The sequence below is a fragment of the Leptonychotes weddellii genome, chromosome 10, assembly GCF_054177405.1.
Source record: "Leptonychotes weddellii isolate Sample4059 chromosome 10, ASM5417740v2, whole genome shotgun sequence".
In the NCBI taxonomy this organism is placed as follows: domain Eukaryota; kingdom Metazoa; phylum Chordata; class Mammalia; order Carnivora; family Phocidae; genus Leptonychotes; species Leptonychotes weddellii.
The window spans coordinates 22,405,813-22,430,272 of record NC_138378.1 but is presented as its reverse complement, the minus strand read 5'-3'; the positions used below and the strand labels follow the sequence as shown (position 1 = coordinate 22,430,272).

General features: G+C 40.8%; 1 protein-coding gene across 6 annotated transcripts in view; it reads left to right on the top strand.

Moving 5' to 3' along the window:
- The window catches only part of CBFA2T2 (CBFA2/RUNX1 partner transcriptional co-repressor 2), a 155,818-nt gene that overhangs the window by 115,232 nt on the left and 16,126 nt on the right, over window positions 1-24,460 (top strand). For all 6 annotated transcript variants that reach the window (XM_081832988.1, XM_081832987.1, XM_081832982.1 and 3 more), the window contains 6 exons: window positions 1,513-1,754; window positions 11,552-11,641; window positions 16,157-16,338; window positions 17,500-17,753; window positions 21,239-21,324; window positions 22,867-23,062. In XM_081832988.1, the coding sequence (XP_081689114.1) occupies window positions 1,513-1,754; window positions 11,552-11,641; window positions 16,157-16,338; window positions 17,500-17,753; window positions 21,239-21,324; window positions 22,867-23,062 (1,050 nt within the window). The remainder of the gene's footprint in view (window positions 1-1,512; window positions 1,755-11,551; window positions 11,642-16,156; window positions 16,339-17,499; window positions 17,754-21,238; window positions 21,325-22,866; window positions 23,063-24,460) is intronic.

Sequence of the window (24,460 nt, the reverse complement as noted above, 5' to 3'; positions counted from 1 at the left end):
GGGCTCGATCCCAAGACCCTGGGATCATGACCTGAGCCGAACGCACTCGCTTAACCGATTGAGCCACCCAGGTGCCCAAGAATATTTCTTAATACAGATGATATGTGAGTGTATATAGGTGGAAGAAAAGTTTGCCAGATCAAATTTGAATCAGGGCCAGTCAGAAAGTAGGAACAGTAGGACTGACCAACTGTATCTGGCTTGAGGAAGAAGAAGGGAAGTGAAAGATTTTTCATGATTAATGACTTGGCATTGAGCCCAATATAAGTAAATGTCAGTTTTCTAAGTTAAGTAAAGATTAAATAATTTGGCTTAAGTCTTGACTTAAATTGTTTCTGTTTTTAGACATATTTTTTAATTTTACCTTCCTATACTTTCAAGTCTATGTACGATTAAGTGAAAATCTACTGACACTTGGGCACCAGGTAATTTTATTTCGCTGTTCAGTGAAGGAGATTTTTACTTAATACCTCCGAGAACTTAGCTTTAGGGTGGTGTTCCAAATTAAAACTTAGCAACAAATGACTAAGAACAATGGGAAAATAGGAAAACTGAAATTAATCACATGTAGTATAATTTGCGCAGAAGTAGAAAATTGATATGTCCTGTGTGGTATCTAGAAAATCCTTTACTGAATGACCAAGAATTTGGCAGCATTAATATAGCACTGTTGGGGCACGGAGAAACTGACTGATGGGTGTGAATATTCTGAATGGTCCATGAGGTATATACCTTATTGCAGGAATAGGTCATTAAATCTATAGCCTAGAAAAAATATTTTTCAAAAAAAAGTAAAAAAGAAAAACCATTTTTCACTTAAAGATAACTCTGGTTTCTGGTTGTCTGTTCGCATGCTACATTTTAACTCACTCCTTAACTTCTTTGGAGCCCTAAGATTAGGAAGGAACATAAAAGATGTGTGCAAGTGTCCAGTCAATGGAAATATGTATTCTTTTATTTATTTATTTTTAAAGATTTTATTTATTTATTTGACAGAGAGAGAGATAGTGAGAGCAGGAACACAAGCAGGGGGAGTGGGAGAGGGAGAAGCTGGCTCCCTGCCAAGCAGGGAGCCTGGTGCGGGGCTCAATCCCAGGACCCTAGGATCATGACCTGAGCTGAAGGCGGACGCTTAACAACTCAGCCACCCAGGCGCCCCGGAAATACGTGGTCTACCAGACTCATGTCATGCAGTACCTGTTGCAAGAAATCTTAATACTACCTATCCCTGCCCACAGCAACTGTAGTTAGATGTCTGTTCTCTGTATTCTTAAAACAGTCCCTACTCTTCTGTTTTAACATGCTTTTGTTATTCTGTTATCATTTTTTACCTGGTAGTCTGTTCATTGTGCAGTAGTCTCATTGACAGTAGAAAAAGTTTCTTGGATACTCTTAATATGTGCTTTACAAAATTCAACTGAATAAATGACAGTTAATGCGAACACGAAGAAATTAAGAAAGACCCACGTGTTTTGCACTTAAACAGTCTTTCCTTTTGGCTTTCTTTTATAGTAAGCAACGGTATCAACCATTCTCCTCCTACCCTGAATGGTGCCCCATCACCACCACAGAGATTCAGCAATGGTCCTGCCTCTTCCACATCGTCTGCACTAACAAATCAACAGTTACCAGCCACTTGTGGTGCTCGGCAGCTCAGCAAATTGAAACGCTTCCTTACCACTCTGCAACAGTTTGGCAATGACATCTCACCTGAGATTGGGGAGAAGGTGCGGACTCTTGTTCTAGCACTGGTGGTAAGTACAACGTCACTGTCCCCAGCTACTTAAGTGTGTGGCTCAGAACCAAAGCCAGCAAACCTGTAGCAACATGGCAAAATCTACAGACTAATATAGTTACATAACTTGTATAAAAGTATAGAATTGTGGGTTTCAATTATGGATAGCAATGTTTATGAAAGAAACAAATCTAGAATGTTTACCTTATTGTTTCTTAGGGTATTGATTTAATTCCAATAAGCAGCTTTGAATTTGTCTAAAGACTGAGTTTCAGCAGGCCACTGAGGTTCAACCAAGTTAATGCAAGGTTTTGTAATATAATATATTCAGTGTCCGGCGCATTGTTTCCAAACCTGAGAGAAAAGAAAAGCAGGGAGTTTAATTTTCAAAATAATAATTTGTAAAATTATAAATCTCATAGTCTAAATAGTATCAAAGGGATTGCATTTTTCAGCTCCTCATGCAAATGGAGTTTCTATAGAATTTTCAATGTACACCTAATTTTTCTTTGTGTAGTGAGTGTGGTAATGATTTTCTGACATAGACATCTGGGTGGAGTTTGACTCTCATGTATATAAGGAAAGTACTGACAGTTCACTATGTTTTTTAAATTGAATTCTTCAAGATACACATATCTCTTGAAAAAGCACCCCGTGGTCATGCATGTTGGCCTTTTCCTATGATAAACGTGAATCACAGTACTAAACCTTAGTGTTGTAGTTCTCCAAGTGCAATCAGGGACTCCTGGGATTTCCCCAAACCCTTCCAGGAAGTCCAGGAGGTCAAAATTATTTTCTCTGCGCCCCCACCCTTTTAAAAGATTTATTTATTTGTTTTAGAGAGAGAGCGATTGAGCCTGGGTGGGAGGGTCAGAGGGAAAGGGAGAAAGAATCTGAAGCAGACTATGTGCTGAGTGCAAAACCCAGTGCAGGGCTCCATCTCACAACCTTGAGATCATGACCTGAGCTGAAACCAAGAGTCAGATGCTAAACCAAGTGCGCCACCCAGGTGCCCCTATTTTCATAATAAAACTAAAATGTGGATTGACTAGGTGGCCCAGTCGGTTATACGTCCGACTCTTGATCTCAGGGTCGTGAGTTCAAGCCTTGCATGGGGCTCCACACTGGGCATGCAGCCTACCTAAAAAATTAAAATAATAGATGTTACTTGCCTTTTCATTCTTACTCTATCCTGAGCATATTGTGGAATTTTCTAGAAGCTGCATGATAAGGGTTGTCGCAGTGTATTAAATGCAGTAGATAGGAGAACCCAGCTGTCTTTTTATAACCTAGGTGTCAAAGAGACTTGCAAAACTGTAACAACAGTGCCATTCTTACTACATTTTTGGGGAAAATATAGTTATTTTGAAATGGGTTAATAATAAATAGTTTTCAAGTACTCAACTTTAATTTCTAATCTTGGGATTAATGATAGATGTAACCCACATGAATTAGATATTTATTTATGTTTTATATAAAATAGATATTTATTTATTTATTTTAAAGATTTCATTTATTTATTTGACAGGGACACAGCAAGAGAGGGAACACAAGCAGGGGGAGTGGGAGAGGGAGAAGCAGGCTTCCCGCTGAGCAAGGAGCCCCATGTGGGGCTCGATCCCAGGACCCTTGGATCATGACCTGAGCCAAAGGCTTAACGACTGAGCCACCCAGGTGCCCCACAAATCTTTTTTTAGTATAGAAGTATTTTTATGTAGATGTAGCCAATTATCTACTTTCATTGGCCATGCCCTGGTTAATTTTTTTCCAATGATGTCATTCTTAGGTGGTAAAAGTCCATGTTTAAGTGTGCAGTTCAGTGGTATAAGTTATTCATTGTTATTCATTGTTGTGCAGCCATCACCACTATCCACCTCAAGAACTCTTCATCATGCAAAACTGAAACTTTGTGCCATTAAACAATAACTCTTCATTCCTTCCCTCTTCCGTTCCCGTCAACCATGATTCTACTTGACTACTCTAGAAACCTCTTTTAAGTAGAATCATACAGTATTTGTCTTTATATAGCTGACTTATTTCACCTAACATAATGTCCTCAAGGTTCATCCATGTTGGGACGCCTGAGTGGCTCCGTCAGTTAAGTGGCTGCCTTCAGCTCAGGTCATGATCCCAGGGTCATAGAATCGAGTCCCACATTGGGTTCCCTGCTCAGTGCGGAGTCTGTTTCTCCCTCTGCCTGTTTTTCCCCCTGCTTGTGCTCGCCCTCTCTCTCTCTCTGACAAATAAATAACAATCTTAAAAAAAAAAAAAAGTTCATCCATGTTGTAGTATTTGTCTGATTTTTCGACTTTCTTAAGGCTGAAAATACTCCATTGCAGTTACATACCATATTTTGCTTGTCCATTCATCTGTTGTTGCATCCCTGGGGTGCTTCTACCTTTTTGGTTAGGGAAGGTTTTATATCCATATGGGAAACTGTTTATCAGCCAATTTCATAGATGCCAGGCAGTGGCCTGACCTTGTAAGCACCCTTTTCTTAGGATATTTGTTTTAAACCTGCTATACAGAAGAAGGGTTAGGGTTTCTGTATAGGCGCTGTTGCAAGTAATCTTGCTGTAAGCATTCTTCTACATGGTATGCATGTGCGAGCATTGCACTGAACAAAGGAATTGAATTCATAAGGTATGCATATATACCAATTTAGTATGTAAGGCCATTGGTTTTCTTATGTGTTAAGTACTAATGTATACTCTCATATACTGACTGGCATTTTTATTAAGATTAGTGTCCCAGTCTGTTCGGGCTGTTGGAATACCAAACATGGGGTGATTTATAAACAACTGTCATTTATCTTACAGTTCTGGAGGCTGGTAAGTGGTGCCAGTAGATTTTGTATTCAGTGAGATCCCACTTCCTGACTTTTAGATGGCTGTCTTCTAACTGTGTCTTCACAGGGCCAAAGGGGCAAGGGAGATCTCTTAAGGTCTCTCTCTCTCTTTTTTAAAGATTTTATTTATTTATTTGACAGAGAGAAAGAGCACAAGCAGGGAGAGTGGGAGAAGGAAAAGCAGGCTTCCTGCGGAGCAGGGAGCCGACGCTCGGCTCTATCCCAGGACCCTGGGATCATGACCTGAGCCGAAGGCAGCTGCTTATCTGACTGAGCCACCCAGGCGCCCCTCAAGGTCTCTTTTATAAAGGCACTAATGCCATTCGTAAGAGCTCTGCCCTCATGACCTAATCATCTCCCAAAGGCTCCACCTCTAAATGCAAAAACATTGGAGATTAGGTTTCAACATACAGATTTTGAGGGGTCACATTCAGTCTAGAGCAATTGATATTGAAAGTATAAATTTATTTGGAGAAGATGCAGAAAAAGAAATGCTTTTTAAATTTAACACCCATTCATTCTTTTAAAAAACACTTAAGAAAACAATTATTGCAGGAACTTCCTTAATCTGACGATAATTTCTTTCTTTCTTTTTTTTTTTTTTTTAAAGATTTTATTTATCCATGGGCGCCTGGGTGGCTCAGTCGGTTAAGCAACTGCCTTCGGCTCAGGTCATGATCCCAGGGTCCTGGGATCGAGTCCCCCATTGGGCTCCCTGCTCTGCGGGAAGCCTGCTTCTCCCTCTCCCACTTCCCCTGCTTGTGTTCCCTCTCCCACTGTGTCTCTCTGTCAAATAAATAAATAAAATCTTAAAAAAAAAAAATAAATAAATAAAAAAAAGATTTTATTTATTCATTTGAGACACAGAGATAGAGCAGGGTCTTCGAAGAGGGAGAGGGAGAAGCAGGCTCCCTGCTGAGCCAGGAGCCTGATGTGGGGCTTGATCCTAAGACCCTGGGATCATGACCTGAGCTGAAGGCAGACGCTTAACAATCTGAGATACCCAGCGCCCCTGATAGTTATTTTCTAACAAAAAAATCTATAGCAAGGCTCATACTGGTGAAATTTTGAAAGCTTCCCTTTGATAGCAGGAATCAGATAAGAATGTCTCTTCCAAAAAAAAAAAAAATGTCTCTTCTGTCTTCTATTCAATGTGATCCTGAATATTCTAACCCAGCAAATAAGACATAAAGATTGGTGAGAGATTAATAAAACTGTCATTATTCATAAATCAAATGGTTATCTTGTGTGTGTGGCTTTTGAAGTTAAAAAAAAAATTCTATATTTTGTGTGGCTTTGCTGCCATCTTGTTGAACACTTTGTTTAACTTGGAGGAGAATGAACATCTTTAGATTGTTTATTTCCTTATTCAAGAAAGTCAAATTTCAGGGGCACCTGAGTGGCTCAGTCAGTTAAGCGTCTGCCTTCAGCTCAGGTCATGATCCCAGGGTCCTGGGATGGAACTCTTGAGTCCCGCACCCTGCTCAGCGGAGAGTCTGCTTCTCCCTCTTCCTCTGACCTTCCCCCATGCTCTCACACACACACTCTCTTGCTCTCAAATGAATAAATGAAATATCTTTAAAAAAAAAAAAAAGTCTTACTTCCTGTTTATAAAAACTGTGGTTAAGATTTAGGCAGGCATATATAAATGGAACACTTGTTCCATGTGGAGGAGACTTCGTTAGCCAAGTACGAAAAGACTACACAGTTAGGTACCTGGAGTATAGTTCACTTGTGTGAATTTCATGTTTGTGGTGTTTAAGCTTAAAGTGCTGATAGTTCCTAACTATACCAGGAGGCAAGCATGCTCAATTTCTAATGCAAGGTAAAGGGGAATGTTCTATATTCCACCTAGAATACACATTCTAGAGGGCAGTTTGGCAAATGTCAGGTACCTTAAACTAGGCAGTTCTTTTGGCTAACCATTTTTTCACCTTGAAATTCTTCCTAAGAAAATAATCATTGTACACAAAGATCATCGGTTGAACATTATTTATAATGACAAAAAAAAAAAAAATTGAAACCAGCTAAATGTTCTGTAAAATCCTGTGTGAATTGCAATACATCAGTTCAGTTGGATATGACATAGTCATTAAATATCAAGGTTGGTGCAGAGGTAGAATACGAAGGTATACTTCTTCCTATTCCTCCTGACAAATAGAGCAAGAAATCTTGGACTTTATACAGAAAACAAAAATAAAGAAGACTTTGAAAGATGGCAGATATGCTAGTGACCTTGTGACCCAAGGAAGTACATAGCAGTGAGTTCCTTAAGTTCTGTGTTTTCATCATATATCCAGGACTGTGGTCTGTAGAAGCTATTAACCTGGAAACACTTAGGAGCACAAACTACAACAATAACGAAAACCCTTTTTCCTGCAAGGACCAGGAAAGAAGCAACCAGGCAAGGTCGGAAACTTTCAGACAGTAAGCACACTATAGCAGCCAAAACCTTAGGAAGAACTGCAGTAATGGGTAGCCTTCCCTTTCCCCATCAGAGGCCCAGTGGGAAACCCAAACTCTCACCCCTTCCCAGCAATAATGTGTCCCTCTTCCCCTCTCACAATCAACAGAGGTTGAGTGGGAAACCTGGGATTAAACCCTAAAAAGGATTCTCCTTTTTCCAATGGTGCAAGTATCAGACTTCTAAAACAGAAGTCAGAGATAAGATCCAGAGTCTTATAACATAGAACCCAAAATACCCAGGATACAAAAGAAAATAACTTATCATGTGAAGAACCAGGACCGTCTCAACTGGAATGAAAAAAACAACCAACCAACAGACTTCAACTAAACTGACACAGATGTTGGCCCAGCATCATAAAATGCTTCAGTGAGCAATTATAAACAGAAATGAAAAAATACAAAGGCTCTGCAAAAAATAAAATAAAAATAGAAGATAGAAAAACTAAGTGGAAATTTTAGAACAAAAATATGAATTAAAAACAGCAATGGACTCAACAGTGAAATGGAGAGGAAGAACAACAGAAAAAAAATGACTTGTACAATAGAGTGAAAATGACTTGTAAAAAATGAACTAAACCTCAGGGACCTAAAAGAATAAAAGATCTGAGTCACGATAGGACAGAAGAAAGTATGGGCCTGAAATAATGACTGAATTTGCTCAAATGTGACTAAATCTACAGATTCAAAAAAGTGACACACAGACCTCAAACAAGGTCCCCCCAAAAAGACCAAAAAATCTTGAAAGCAGCAAGGAAGAAACATCTTACTTACAAAGGAAAAATTCTAGTGACAATGGCCTTTTTCCAATGCTGAAAGAAAAGAACTGTCAACCCAGAATCTGACATGTATCAGAAATGTACTTCTGGAACGATCAAAATATTCTCTGAGATGAAGTAAAACTAAGAGAAACTGTATCTAAGCAGACCTCCTCTAAAAGAATGGCTAAAAGAAGTTCCTGAAGCAGAAAGAAAATGATAAAAGAAGGAATCTTGAGATACCACGGTAGACAAACGAAAAATGGAAAGAGCAAAAATAAAAGTCAATACAATAGACTTTCCTTCTTGAGTTTTCTAAACTATGGTGGTTGAAGCAAAAATTATAACATTGTCTGATATGGTTGTCTATATATATAAAGGAAATATGTAAGACAATTATATTCTAAGCCAGAGAGCATAAAGGCAGGTAAGGTTTATACACTATCTTTTTAAAATTTGAGAGAGATCGAGTGAGAGAGCACAAGCAGGGGAGCAGGGGGAGCAGCAGAGAGAGAGGTAGAAGCAGGCTCCCCACTGAGCAGGGAGCCCCATGTGCGGCTCAATCCCAGGACCCTGAGCCAAAGGCAGATGCTTAACCAATTGAGCCACCCAGGCGCCCTCTACACTTCTGTATCTTGCCTGCAGTGGTGATTACATGGAATACACACGTGCACTAAAGGGACACAGAACCATATACACATTTCACCAACGTTCTTCCCTCATGATACTACATTGCAGGTATAGAAAATGTAACCGGTGGGGGAACCTCTCTGTACTGCTTTTACAACTTCCTATGATCATATTTATCTCAAAATTTTAAAAGATAAATGTGAATCAATGGCCTGTCTGTACCCATTGTCTTCTAAGACCACTGTAGGTGTTGCCCTTGTGATCCAGAGACCAGATCCCCTGACGTTTTACATTCTTCTCTGTCAGAAGCATCTTTCCCAAGGCTGCATTTTCACTTCTTAGGGTGGACACTTTTGTAAAGCCTTCCTTGTCCCCCTAAGTCTGATTCAAGCATGTCTTCTCTGTGTGCCCGTCGTCTCCTGCTCATGTATGTCTTGATCATACTGTAATGAATAGCTTGCTTGTTTGTTTTCCTGCTACACTGTGAGTTCTTATAAACAAACAACCATGCTCTTATTAATTAACTGAAGGGGAGGGAAAGATAATGGAATAGTGGCTTATCATACCTCTCAGATAGAGGATTGCCTTGCATCTACAGTATATGTAGTCCTGTGTCAGTTTCTGTGGCCTATGTCACTATTTCTCTGGCCACACAACTCATTCTTTCCCTTCTTTGTCCATCCACAAGAAAATTTAAAAATCATTCATACAGTTTTTTTCATGTATTTACCCTATTCGTGTTTACTTTTTGAGCCTGATTGCATTCATTGCAGTAGGGAAAGAATGTTCTTTTTATTCCCGATTAGCCGTACCTTTGGTTGCATTGTACAAATGTCATGTACTTAAAACAAAGAATCTGTTAAATTTTAAAAGAGTCTTGGTGTTGGGTGAGCACCTGGGTGGCTCAGTCTGTTAAGCATCTGACCCTTGGTTTCAGCTCAGGTCATGATTTCAAGGTTGTGGGAGATTGAGCCCGCATGGTGCTCTGCACTCAGTGGGGAGTCTGCTTCCCCTCTCCCTCTTTGCCCCCCCCAACCCCAGCTCACGCACTCTTTCTCTGTCTCTCTAATAAGTCTTTTAAAAAATAGGGGCGCCTTCGTGGCTCAGTTGTTTAGGCGACTGCCTTTGGCTCAGGTCATGATCCTGGAGTCCCGGGACGAGTCCCGCATCGGGCTCCCTGCTCAGCGGGGAGTCTGCTGCTCCCTCTGACTCTCCCCCCTCTCAAGCTCTCTCTCTATCACTCACTCTCTCAATAAATAAATAAAAATCTTAAAAAAAATTATTTAAAAAATAAATAAATCATCTTGGTTTGAAATCAGGTACAGTTCAAATATTTTCATTTAACATGGTTCAATTTGATATACTTTTTACCTAAGAGGAAATATTCTTAATTTTTATAGAATATTAATATATTTCAGAAATCCAACATAATTTCATATCCAGAAATAACTGCTGTTGTAATTGTCTTTGCAGGCACTTTAAAACCTATATAGGGGCACCCTGGTGGCTCAGTCAGTTGAATGTCTGCGTTCGGTTCAGGTCATGATCCCAGGGTCCTGGAATCAAGCCTCTGCATCGGGCTCCTTACTCAATAGGGAGCTCCTTATTCCCTCTCCCTCTGCCTGCCACTCCTCCTGCTTGTACTCTCTCTGTCAAATCAATAAAAAAAATCTTTAAAAAAAAAAAAAGACTATATAAATGTGTGTGTATTTCCACAAATGACTTATAGAAAAGCATACTATTCTTTTTCTGGTTTTTCATTTAACAGTATGTTATAAACACATTTCCTTATTAATGCATATAAATCTGTCCCTCCTCCGTTAATGTTCTGATGTATGACTACCATAATTTTTTTAAGATTTATTCATTTTAGAGAGAGAGTGACGAGAAGGGGCAGAGGGAGAGAGAATCTTAGGCAGACTCGATGCTGAGTCCAACACAGGACTTGATCCTGTGACCCCGACATCACAACCTGAGCCAAAACCAAGAGTCGGATGCTTAACAGACTGTACCACCCAGGCACCCCTGTACCATAAGTTTTAAATGCAGATTCCTGGTAGTCGACCTATATGCTTTCTATTCCTTATTGTTAAGAAGCAATATTGTACTGATAAATAATTTGTAGAGTACTTGTTAACATCCTTGAACTCCTGATGATTTTATAAAAATAAATCCCTAGGAGTGGTAGTTGTTCTTTCAGGGAAGCAAGAATTCAGATTAATGCTCAGTTTTGTTTTGTTTTTAGCTCATTATCACACTGTGTTTTAAGGAATTGAAATTTGTGAACTTTGAAGAAAATAATTTTATTTGTACATTCCCCTTAGCAGAGGAGCTGAAAATCCTATTTAAAGCTAGACTTTTGTTGGGGCTCCTGGGTTGTTTAGTTGGTTAAGCGTCTGACTCTTGATGTCTGGTTAAGTCTTGATCTCCGGGTTGTGAGTTCAAGTGCCTCACTGGGCTTCACGCTGGGCATGGACCCTACTTTAAAAAAAACCAAAAACCTACACTGTTGGAAAAATACAGGGGAAGTGCTAATAACCTTATTGGAAATTAAAACCTTCCCAATATGAGTTTGTCTGTTTCCAGGTACTGTAATATTCAAGCCGACCATTTGAAGGTAGAAGGCACCTATTGTTCTGCTTTGTTTCTTTTTTTTTTTTTTCCAACTTCTATTTGGAGGATTTAGGAAACTGATGCTAGCAGGAGGGCAGAGAGAAAGAAGTTGATATCCTAGACTCATTCAGGATTGTTTCATAAGGGAACATTGTAGGGTTAGTTTTCTGTACCTGAGGTGACTTTCCCTGAACTCCTCAATACAAAGGACCTGAGTGCCTCTCTTCCAAATAGCTAGGAAGGGAATAGCCTATTCTGCCTCCCAGGCTGCCACTGAGTACAGAGGAGAATTTAGATTTGGAGTACAAGAGAAACTAAAATTAAGGAGGCCAAATTTCTTTCATAAGGGAAACAATTTGGTTAATCTTTGAGAGGGATGTGAGTTTATAGTAGTGTTCTTGGAATTATCCTTTTCCTTGATTTTAAGTGGTTTAGCAGAATTAGATTTTTATTAGGGGGACAATATCCAGTTTTAGAAGTTGACGATGTTATTTATCTTTTCAGAACTCAACAGTAACAATTGAAGAATTCCATTGCAAGCTCCAAGAGGCTACAAACTTTCCTCTTCGTCCTTTTGTGATTCCATTCCTCAAGGTAATTTTTATGAGATAATTACTGAATGTAATTTATCTTCAGCATTTCCTCAAGATCTGTTGCTGATCCCTCTTCTGTGATCTCGGGGTGGCTTGCCATATTTTCATATCTTACTTTATTTGGGTCTGCTAGATAAATGTGAGTGGTCTGCAGATAAGTCTTACTTACACTTGGTGGCGTGAGAACTGGAAAAGCCTTGAGTTGTGGTCCATATGCAGATACTCCTGGTAACACACAGGAACAGGTGGGGGTAGCAAATGAGTGGGCTGGAGGTGAGTGTGGGGATGGTGTGGAGACTGGGGCTCTTTGCAGAGGAAGTAACTGGGCACTAAATCTTTCATGTGTGGCCAGGGGGTGAAGTGTGTGTTTTTCCCACTTATCCTAAGGACAGAAGAGCATGTGGGAAGACAGTGTTGCTGTCTCCCCAACCCCAGTTAGTCTAGCTTCTGATCATGTCCTCTGGAATTCATGTTCCCTAGAACATAACTTTTGGGAGACATTGTTCAGAATTGTTATAACTACCTGAGAAATCAGGCAGTATTAAATTTATATCTAATATTCCCTTTTAAAAAATTTATTTGAAAATAATTTCAGGGGCGCCTGGGTAGCTTAGTCGGTTGGGCGATTGCCTTCGGCTCAGGTCATGATCCTGGAGTCCCATCATCAAGTCCCGTATCAGGCTCCCTGCTCAGCGGGGAGTCTGCTTCTCCCTCTGAACCTTCCCTCTCTCATGCTATCTTTCTCTCTCTCTCATTCTCTCTCTCTCAAATAAATAAAATCTTAAAAAAAAAAATAATTTCAGACTCATAGAAAAGTTGCAAAATGGTGCAGTAAAATTCCTGTATACCATACCATATCTTCAGTTACATTCTCCAAATGTTAATATTTGATCACGTCTATATTACTATTCTCTTCGTCTTCTGTTTATTTTTCTTCAGAAATATTTGAGGGGTGGGGCGCCTGGGTGTCTCAGTCGTTAAGTGTCTGCCTTCGGCTCAGGTCATGATCTCAGGGTCCTGGGATCGAGCCCCGCATCGGGCTCCCTGCTCTGCGGGAAGCCTGGTTCTCCTTCTCCCACTCCCCCTGCTTGTGTTCCCTCTCTAGCTGTGTATCTCTCTATCAAATAAATAAATAAAATCTTAAAAAAAAAAAAAAAGAAAAAGAAATATTTGAGGGGGGCCTGGCTGGCTCAGTCAGTAGAGCGTGTGACTCTTGATCTCAGGGTTGTGAGTTCAAGCCCCATGTTGGGTGTAGAGATTACTTAAAAAATACCTATCTATCTATCTATCTATTTATTTATTGTTATTTGAGAGAGAGAGTGACAGAGACCTTGAGCAGGGGGTGGTACAGAGGGAGAGGGAGAAGCAGACTCCCCACTGAGTAGGGAGCCCAATGCGGGGCTCGATCCCAGGACCCTGAGATCATGACACCAACTGAGCCACCCAGGCGCCCTCCAGGTCAGGATTATTAATATGAATGTGTGAACAGAAGTAAAATTGGCTTCTATAGAGTGGGCAAGGAAAGTTACTTCAACCTCTACTGGACATAATTTTATGCATGTTCATGGATACCAATTATTTTGCATTGCTATCAATTATTTTTAATTTGCAAAGATATAAATTAGCTAACAGTCAATGAAAGACAAGAGTCAAATACCAGTGTGCTCTAGACCAGGCATAGTTTGGAAACCTATGACCCAAATCCAGCTCACCATATGGTTTTAAACAGCTCTGGAGAGGAGAATTGTTTTTAAACTCTACGCCCAACTTGGGGCTTAAACTCACCATCCTGAGATCAAGATCAAATGCTCTACTGACTGAGCCAGCCAGGCGCCCTAAGAATAGTTTTTATAGATGAACATTTGTAATCAATTTGTGATAGGGAACACAACTCTTCTTATCTTCAATCCAACCCCCCAACAAAATGAATTCCATTCTTTCTATTAGCAGTAGACTAATATTACAAAAAATTATATTCTGTTGTTATGTTGTTTGACTGTTGTCAATGTTTGTAGAAATTTGTTTTCTCTCTTGTATATGAGTTACCCACATAATATCTTCAGTTTTGCTTCTTGACTCACAAAGCCTAAAATATCTGACCAAATATAGACTCTTTTACCTGCTTTTACCTTCACTTCCTAAAAAAATCTAGTAGCATAGGGGCACCTGGCTGGTTCCGCTGGTAGAGTTGTGAATTTGAGCCTCATTTTGGGTGTGGAGATTACTTAAAAATAACATCTTTAAGAAAATATAATAGTGGGGCACCTGGGTGGTTCAGATCTGCCTTTGGCTCAGGTTGTGATCTTGGGGTCCTGGGGTTGAGCCCTGCATCAGGCTCCCTGCTCAGCAGGGGGTCTGTTTCTCCCTCTCCTTCCTACCCTTCACCCCATTCATGCTCTCTCCCTCTCAAATAAATAAAATTTTAAGAAACACTACACACACACACACACATATATATGTATGTATATATAGCATCAAAAAGATGGGTCATGTTACAGAAGTATTGATATCAGTTTCTTAATTCTTTTAAAATTAGAGTAGGGATACCTGGGTGGCTCAGTCGGTTGAGCGACCAACTGTTGATTTCAGCTCAGGTCTTGATCTTGGGGTCCTGGGATTAAGCCCCATGTCAGTCTCACTACTCAGCAGGGGAGTCTGCTTCTTTCCCTCTTCCTCTGCCTCTCCCCCTGCCTCTCCCCCTGCTCGCATGCATGTGGGCTCGCTCTCTCTCAAAAATGAATCTCAAAAATAAAAAAAAATAATAAAAAAAATTTAAAATTAGAGTATAGCCAACAGGAAAATGCGTAGGTGTCAGGTACCCAGACTGTGTGTGGCTCTGTTCTGATAGGATTGAAACGTCGCCTCTCAGAGCAGTCGGTAGCGCCTTTTTCAGGCCTGAAACAGCTGTGCTGGTTCTATCTTGGTCCCTTTGCTGTATGCCAGAGCCAATAGACAATTATTTCCCCTAAGACTCGAACCAAGAAAGATTTGTGAAAAATTTTTAATAGAAAATAATTAAGGGGCGCCTGGGTGGCTTAGTCGTTAAGCGTCTGCCTTCGGCTCAGGTCATGATCCCGGGATCCTGGGATTGAGCCCCGCATCGGGCTCTCTGCTCGGCGGGAAGCCTGCTTCTCCCTCTCCCACTCCCCCTGCTTGTGTGCCCTCTCTCACTGTCTGTCTCTCTGTCAAATAAATAAATAAATTTAAAAAAAAATAGGAAATAACATATTTTTAAAAATTCCATCAAAGGGCACATGTCACAGATGTAAAAATCTGACGTGGTATTTTTTTGATTGTTTTTTTTTTAATAGTTGCTACAAGTTTTAGGTTATAGAACAGACTTAAAAAGTGTTTTATATTGTCAAATTCCCTATTCTTAACTCTGTTATTTTGGAAAACAGCATGAGGTAGGTTGTTATGGCAGTTCTTTGGCTAACATTTGGATTTTGTCAATTTATTTCTGCTTTAACACAGTCACTTATTATGTTATGGTGCCTGCTAAATTAACCCTTGGTAAAGGAATGACTACTTGCATGTGTTAAAATTCTCCTTTTATTTGTTCATCTGTTTCCCTTGAGATAAAGAGTTCTGTTACGGGCTCAGGTCTGAATTGTTCTTAAATTTGGGGAGAATAATTATTTTCTTTTAATAAAAGGAATATAGGAAACATACATTTTACATACGAAGGACTTAGAGTGAAGTTTGTAGATGTATAGGGTTTTTTATATGATTTGTCCCCATTAAAGGTTTTCTAAGTTTGAGAAGAAAATATAATCAGTATATAGTTAATTATCCTTTTACAATATAAGGAAACATATCCAGCTAGGGTGCCACAATAAGAAAGAGATTTTGCCCATGGGTCACCTGTGCATCCTCAGAGCCTAGTCTAATGCTTCCAGAATTCCAAGACAGCTGTCCTAGAGAACATGAAAGGAAGGTTGAGCGGTACTATCAGCGATGGGTTGGAATTTGAAAGAGGGAAACCAAGACTTACTGATGATGATAGAGGAAAGTGTGAATTTCTCCTACCCCTTTGTAGACAGGACTAATTTTCTAATAGGCCTTTTCAAAAATACATGTTAAAAAAATTTTTTTTAATTTGAAGTTTGGTCCACGCCCAACGTGGGTCTTGAACTCTTGATCAAGAGTTGCATGCTGTACCAACTGAGTCAGCCCATTGCCCCCAAAATGTATAAAATTTGAATTTACTCTGTTAAACATGCCTTCATTGAGCTTTGACTCTGTGCTAGGCCACAAAGGTAAATAAAGCACAGTCTTCCCCTTTAGGGGATTTACACCTTGTGGGGGCAAGAGTCAAGTTAACCAGTAGTTCCAGGTCAGTATTATAGATGTCACTTTACTCATAGAGAGGCATATAAAAATCAGACTGACAAGGAAAGAAGGACTTTTGTCTTGTGTCATCTTATTTGTTAAAGCCTTTTCAGGTGCTGAGCCCTGTTGTGTGGGGCCCAACACTTGGAAAACTGCCTTCCAGCCCCTGCCTCTTCTTTTCAAGGCCAATCTGCCCCTGCTGCAGCGAGAACTGCTGCACTGCGCTCGAGCTGCCAAGCAGACCCCATCCCAGTACCTGGCTCAGCACGAACACCTTCTGCTCAGCACAAGTATTGCGTCACCTGCTGATTCTTCCGAACTGCTCATGGAAGTGCATGGAAGTGCAAAGAGGCCCAGTCCAGAAAGGTGAGTAGAGAAGTGATTTGTTGTCCTTGCTTTCCTAGAATTATTCTGAGCTTCCCCTTTGCTTGTGAAAGAAAGAGAATTTGATTACTGTGATTATATATAGGTATGGACTCAGAATTTCTAAGGTTAGTTTTGCTTTTTCCCAACATCTGACAGCAGAATGTTTCTCAAATCTATACGTGTAGTTCCCAGACACAAGTATTTTTCAAAAACTCTTCAGATGACTCTGTATGCCCCTGCTGAGAGACTCCACTCTAGGGCATTCTGTGGGTCCACTGTTCCAGAACCATAGGAAATACAGTCTGGGGGCGCCTGAGTGGCTTAGTCGGTTGAACGTCTGCTTTAGGCTCAGGTCATGATCCCAGGGTCCTGGGATCGAGCCCCGCATCAGGCTCCCTGCTCGGCAGGGTGCCTGCTTCTACCTCTCCCTCTCCTCCCAACTCCTGCTCTCTCTCACTGTCTCTCTTTCAAATAAATAAAATAAAATAAGATTTCTTCTGGAAATTTCAGTATGAATTGAAAGTGTAATTCAAGGAAGCAATATTTTAACACAGTGGAAAATGTGTGAAAATTGAAGCAAAATGACTGGAAACAGTACCGACTCACAAGTGTATTAATTATGTGAGCCTTTTTCCCTCCCATGTGAAGAATTGTTTCTTTCCATAAACGGACCTCCAGAACAGCAAATTTGACCTCAAAACATTGCTGAACATAGTTGAGCCCATAATCCTCCATATACTATCACATAAGAAAATGCTGTAATCCCTCCTTTGCTTCATTGAGGTGAGATGTTTGTGCCTGGTTGTGGATAGATTTAACCTCTCTTCATGCTGGAATAAATCACAATTCTTTTTATCTACCTGGCCTCTGGAGAAATTTTTGTTCATGCCTCATGTTACACTTTTTTTTTTTTTAAGATTTTATTTATTTGACAGAGAGATAGAGCGCAAGTAGGCAGAACAGCAGGCAGAGGGAGAGGGAGAAGCAGGTTCGCCGAGCAGGGAGCCTGATGTGGGGCTCCCAGGACCCCAGGATCACGACCCGAGCCGAAGGCAGCCACTTAACCAACTGAGCCACGCAGGTGCCCCTGTCACATCTGTCTTTATCATCTTCCTGTTTGTGAAAGATGGGCTCAGATATGTACTTCTGGTTCTTCTACAGGAGGGAAGAGAACAGTTTTGAAAGAGATACAGTTCCTCCTGAGCCTCCGGCCAAGAGAGTGTGCACCATCAGCCCTGCTCCCCGGCACAGTCCTGCCCTCACTGTGCCCCTCATGAATCCTGGGGGCCAGTTCCATCCTACTCCTCCACCTCTTCAACACTACACCTTAGAAGATATTGCAACTTCACATCTGTATCGTGAGCCCAACAAGATGCTAGAACATCGAGAAGTTCGTGATAGACACCACAATCTTAGTAAGTGACATGAGCAGCATGGTAATGCTTTAAATTCAGATTAAATCTTTGGGTTTCCTTCCTACTCAGTTATGAAGCAAAATGACACAATCATTGCTTTTTTCCTCTGATAAGATAAAACAATATTATACATAAACAAGAATATTAGAGTTGTAGTGATCTTGTTGCTATTATCCTTATGATAGAACTGGGCTTAAATAAATTTTTAGGAAATACATAATGAAATATTTAAGAATAAAGAGGTATCAGGGGCGCCGGGGTGGCTCAGTTGGTTAAGCGACTGCCTTCGGCTCAGGTCATGATCTGAAGGTCCTGGGATCGAGCCCCGCATCGGGCTCCCTGCTCGGCAGGAAGCCTTCTTCTCCCTTTCCCACTCCCCCTGCTTGTGTTCCCTCTCTCGCTGTCTCTCTCTGTGTCAAATAAATAAATAAAATCTTTAAAAAAAAAAAAAAGAATAAAGAGGTATCAGGTGCCTGGGTGGCTCAGTTGGGTAAGCAGCTGCCTTTGGTTCAGGTCATGATTCCAGAGTCCTGGGATCGAGTCCCCACATCTGGCTCCCTGCTCAACGGGGAGTCTGCTTCTCCCTCTGCCCCTCCCCCCCCTTGTGCTCGCGCGCGCTCTCTCTCTCTCTCTCTCTCTCTGTCAAATAATGAATAAAATTGTAAAAAAAAAAAAAAGAATAAGGAGGTATCATTTATTCTCATGGTGCAGAAAACTAGAGAATGTTAAAACAAATGAGCTAAAATACTAATATTTTGGAGATCTGGATGAAGGATAGATGAGAATTCTTTATACTATTTTTGCATTGTTTCTGTAAATCTGGATTTATTTCAGAGTAAAGTGTTCTTAAAATTTAAAAAGATATGAAATATGTGTCTTTAAAGTGAAAGTACAGGGGTTCCTGGGTGGCTCAGTCGTTAAGCGTCTGCCTTTGGCTCAGGTCATGATCCCAGGTCCTGGGGTCAAGCCCCGCATCGGGCTCCCTGCTCAGCGGAGATACTGCTTCTCCCTCTCCCACTCCCCCTGCTTATGTTCCCTCTCTCACTGTCTCTCTCTCTGTAAAATAAAAAAAAAATCTTTAAAAAAAAGTGAAAGTGCATGGATGTTTAGGTCAGGAGGTGAGACATACCTGAATTTAAATCTTGGCCCTGCATACTAACTAGCTGTGTGATCTTATGCAAGTTGTTTGTTTATGCCCTCTGAGCCTCAGGTTATTCGTTTCTAAAATGGAGATACTACCACTTGAACTGGGTCATTGTTACATGTAGAATGCCTGGCGTGTGCATCCTTAGTAACCATTAAATTCAGGAAAAAGCAAAAAAGCCCCTAACAAACATTACCCAAGAACAGTTTTGAACAAAGCTTATTGTCATATTCTCATACAAGTTTACTGTAGAAGGTTTCTTTGGAGTAACTGCTGATCATGTGTCAGAGCAGAGAACCAAAGGGCTGCTAACTTCCAGAGTTTTCCCTACATTTCCATTTGCGGGGTACCCCAGGGAGTAAAAAATTGCAGCACATTGCTTGTCCTCATTCTGACTTAGGCTCAGCTCACTGGTACTTTTCAGAGGCATGGACCGCAGTAGGGCTTGGCTTCACGCGGTGGTAGCTGAATGGTGAGGGCCATGACAACAGTCTCCGCTACCAGCATTTGCAGGTACTGCTTAGATTGCGGTACATGCACATCATATGTACCTTGTCTCATTCAGTCCTCACAGTGGTCCCATGCAGTTGATACCCGCTTTTGATAGACGAGAGGTGAAGGAACTGTGGCCAGAATCACGTAGCTAGAGTGGCAGAGACAAGATTCAGACCCCAGCTATCTGATGCCCAAAGCTAGCCTACATGGCTGATTTGCTGTGGCACCTCCCTTGGCCGTTGTTTTGTGTAGTCCCATCCCTTTTCTCCCATGTCCCTCTTTTTATGTTAAAAACAAGGGTTGCTGTTGATTTTTTCTGTATTCATACATACTTTTTAACTTGTTTGATCCATTACTTTTTTGAGAAAGAAGTGTGCCAGAATCTAGCTGTAACTGCATTGTGGTCAGGTTTTCCTTTCATTCCTAACAATTCCAGAAAAACTTTTTTTTATCTTGAAGCATTCTATTTAAAAGATCTTCAGTCCTCTTCTTACATGGTTTATTTTAGGTTTAACCATTTATCTTCTGGGCTGTTGATAGATTCCTTAATTTTCCCCAGTCTTCTTGAAAGCATGTGCCCTAGTTCTCAATTCTTACCAAACCACTTATTCCCTCCCCTTTTTAAACAAATACATTGCAGCCCCTCCCCTTTGCTCTCCTAAGTGAAAGTTAGGGATACTATAGCCTGTCTTAGACCCGTAGTTGTAGGATCAATATTCTAAAGCATAATATATAAGAAAGTATTAGAATATGTTAGCGCTCAGGCATGACTTCGGAAGAAGATATAATAAAATAAGCAGATGCTTACACAGATACAGGATCACTCTCAATACAGCACTTGTAAATTCAGACTGATAACAGCTGTGTTATATTAATGATTTCAGTACTTTGAGCAGGGGTGTCATATGTGACAGGATTTTTCAAAATAGCGGACAGCTCTTAATTCAGTATACCCTTCATTCACACAGTCATTGCATTCTTGCAAATCTCATTATAAATTAATGCCATACAAAAAATACTTTGTGGGAGGCCCCTGGCTGGCTCAGTGAGAAGAGCATGCAACTCTTTTTTTTTTTAAGATTTTATTTATTTATTTGACGGAGAGACAGCGAGAGAAGGAACACAAGCAAGGGAAGTGGGAGAGGGAGAAGCAGGCTTCCCGCTGAGCAGGGAGCCCAATGCGGGGCTCGATCCCAGGACCCTGGGACCATGACCTGAGCCGAAGGCAGACGCTTAAGGACTGAGCCACCCAGGTGCCCCTGAGCATGCAACTCTTAATCCTCAGGGTTGTGAATTCAAGCCTTATGTTGAGCATAGAGCTTACTTAAAGACATGTATACATATATTTTGGTAATACTAAGTTGTTTCCAAGTGTTTGTACTGTACCCGTTCTATTTGTGGTGGTGAAATATTTATTTGCATTATGCCAAATACTTGCCAACGTTTAGTATTACCTGACAATTTAATTTTTTCCAGTGTATGGATATGAAATGCTATCTTAGTGAATATTTTATTTGCATTGTGACTACTTACAAGTTTGAATGTCTTCATGTGTTTATGGGCCATCTGTGCTTTTCTGTCTGGCATACCTCTTTATTTCTTTTGCCTGTTTTTCTTTTGGGCTGTTTGTCTTTCATAAGTGATTTGTCAGAGTTTTTTATATATTCTAAATGGTGATTTTTTTTGTTGTTGTTTCATGTCATTTTGTGGGTCCCACACTCCATTGTGAATCATTGCCCTAGTAGTGTGCTCATATTTGGTATGGATGTGTGTGTATTTACTTGCTAGAATTTTGTTTATTGTATTCTTCCCTCTATCGTCAAGTTTAATCTCTAATTTCTAATAGGTCTAAATGGAGGCTATCAAGATGAGTTGGTAGACCACCGTTTGACAGAAAGGGAATGGGCTGATGAATGGAAACATCTTGATCATGTAAGAATCTTACGATGTATAATTTTCCTATTACATTTAATTCTTAATATTACCAATAATAATGGAGTATATATGCCTGAAGTGAACTTCACCAGAGCCCCGGTGTCTTTGCAATAAAAACTTAATTTATCAGTGCACCTGGCTTGCTCAATCAGTAGAGCATGTGACTCTTGATTTCAGGGTTGTGAGTTCAAGCCCTTCAAGTCCCATGTTGGGTGTAGAGCTTACTTAAAAAATAATAATGATAGGGGCGCCTGGGTGGCTCAGTTGGTTAAGCGACTGCCTTCGGCTCAGGTCATGATCCTGGAGTCCCGGGATCGAGTCCCCCATCGGGCTCCCTGCTCAGCGGGGAGTCTGCTTCTCCCTCTTACCCTGCCCCTCTCATGCTCTCTCTCTCTCTCTATCTCATTCTCTCTCTCAAATAAATAAAATCTTTAAAAAATAATAATAATAATAATAATGATAAAATAAAATAAACTTGATTTATCTGCTACTCCCCTAGCTAGAGAGCTAAGAGTAACTCTCACATCTTTGCAGTCGGGTAGTCACTTCAGGATATAACAAAATGAAATCCGAAAGTATAATGGTTAAATTCAGGTTTGTCAGTTCAGGTCCCAGCTTTGCCACTTCCTACCTTTGTGCAATGGGCAAGTTGTTTTTACAGTCTGTAGCCTTAATTTTTATATCTTAAAAAAAAGAATACTGTATTACTTACATTCACAACAGGGTGGTTATAATATGTAAGGTGCTTATCACAGGATCTAGTATATAGGAAACGCTGAATAAGTGGTGCTTCTCCGGGGCGCCTGGGTGGCGCAGTCGGTTAAGTGTCTGCCTTTGGCTCAGGTCACGATCCTGGGGTCCTGGGATTGAGCCCCACGTCCGGCTCCCTGCTCAGTGGAGAGCCTGCTTCTCCCTCTCCCTCTGCCTGCCACTCTGCATACTTGTGCTCTCTCTCTATCTCTCTGTCAAATAAATAAATAAAATCTTCTAAAAATAAATAAATAAAATCTTTTAAAAAATAAACAAATAAATAAATAAATAAATGGTGCTTCTCCAAAAATAAATGAGAGGGTGGTTTCACCATTGTGTTTAAAGGACTATATTATGGTGAGAGACTCTGGCCGCTTGAACCTGGAAGAATCCAAAAAGTGTTATTTTGAAATTAAAAAGAAAAAAAATTTGCATATATATATTTAAAAAGAAGCTGTTAAGAGGTGCCTGGGTGGCTCAGTCAGTTAAACGTCCCACTCTTGATTTTGATTTTGGCTCTGCTCATCATCTCAGGGTTGTGATATCGAGCCCCGGGTTGGGGCTATGCTGGTCATGGAACCTACTTAGGATTCTCTCCTCCCCCCTCCCCAAATTAAATAAATAAGTACAAAGAAGCTGTTAAGCAAGGCTTTCATATGTCGGCTTGATATTGCTAAAGCTGAGATAACTTAAGCCTTCATTCTTTATAGCTTACCCATCCTTAATTTTTCAGTATTGGTTATTTGAAAGTTCTAATCTTACGTCTGCCTGATTTCCTCTGTGGCTTAGGCTCTGAATTGCATTATGGAAATGGTAGAGAAGACAAGGCGCTCCATGGCAGTTCTGCGGCGCTGTCAGGAATCTGATCGTGAAGAACTCAACTACTGGAAAAGACGATGTAATGAAAACACAGAGATGAGGAAGACAGGGAGCGAGTTGGTCTCCAGGCAGCACAGTCCTGGGAGCGCCGATTCTCTCAGCAATGGTAAGGGGGAGAGTCTCACCTAAGATGACAGGGAAGGCTTTTTGTATTTTACTTTACAGGAAGATGGTGCTAGATTGTGGAATTAGAAAGACCCAGGTGATTATGAAGAGTAAATGATAAAATATGTCAAGGATTCAGTAGCTGGCATGTTGAGGAAATACTGCCTAACTCGTAGATAATGAGAATATTTGTGATTTTGTTGTTTTTAACTCTCTATGTGCTAGGTGATGATTAAGGAATAGTTGTTAAAATTACCCTGGCTGAATGTCCTAGGTACTCTCATGTACATCACAATTATTCCTCATCAGTAGCCCTGAAAATCTAAAAATGTTCCCCTCACCTTCCCTGCTTTCCCTTCCACTCCCCATCCAGGAAAATACCATTTAAAGACCTCTGTCTGGAGGCCTTTAGTTTGTTTTGTTTTTAAGATTTTATTTATTTATTTGAGATAGAGCGAGAGTGAGTGAGAGAGGGCACAAGCAGGGTGGGGGGAAGGGCAGAGGGAGAGGGAAAGCAGGCTCCCCACTGAGCAGGGAGCCTGACTCGGGCCTCAATCCCAGGATCCTGGGATCACGACCTTTGTGAGCCAAAGGCAGACGCTTAACTATCTGAGCCGCCCAGGCGCCCCTGGAGGCCTGTATAAAAAGTTTTACTATACCAAACTGGGTTGTCCCATCTTGCCTTTTCTCAGCCTGAAGCAGCAAAGATATGAACAACTATTCTCTCAATCCAGGGTACATGCAGGATGCCACAGCTTTTTCTTCGAAAGTGTCCCATCACATTCATCTAGTAACTAAAAAGGTTGCCCTATCCAAAGACACAGCTAAATGAGGGGCCATCTGTGATCAGACGTTTTCCCCACCTACCCACTTCAACCTCCCTCTTTTTACGAGGGAGAATGAATCTCTTATTATGACAACCTAGCATGTTCCACAGATGACAGCTGTTAGTCTAAAAAAGACTTCAGAAAAAATGAGGTGAAGTCATTGGTAACCAAAGGATCCCACTCCCCACCCCTCCCACAGAGCTGATTCTTGAGGCCACCGTAGATTAGCCACATTGTGTGGGATATGATAGCCAGACGTCAGGATACTTGTGGGTGCAAGGTAGCTGCACTTTGATAAAAACTGCAGAGCTTGGGGCACCTAGCTGGCTCAGTCAGAAGAGCACATGATTCTTAACCTCATGGTCATGTGTTCAAGCCCCACATTGGGTGTAGAGATTACAATTAATCCATCTGCTAAATGACACATACATACAAATGTATGAACAACTTCAGAGCTCATCCTCAGGTATCCCGCACCATCTGAACCTTCACAAATAGCCCCCATAAAAACTTGCAGAAATATCCAGAATTCACCTTCCAAATCACAAACCTTCCCCTAGTCAGTCTGCATG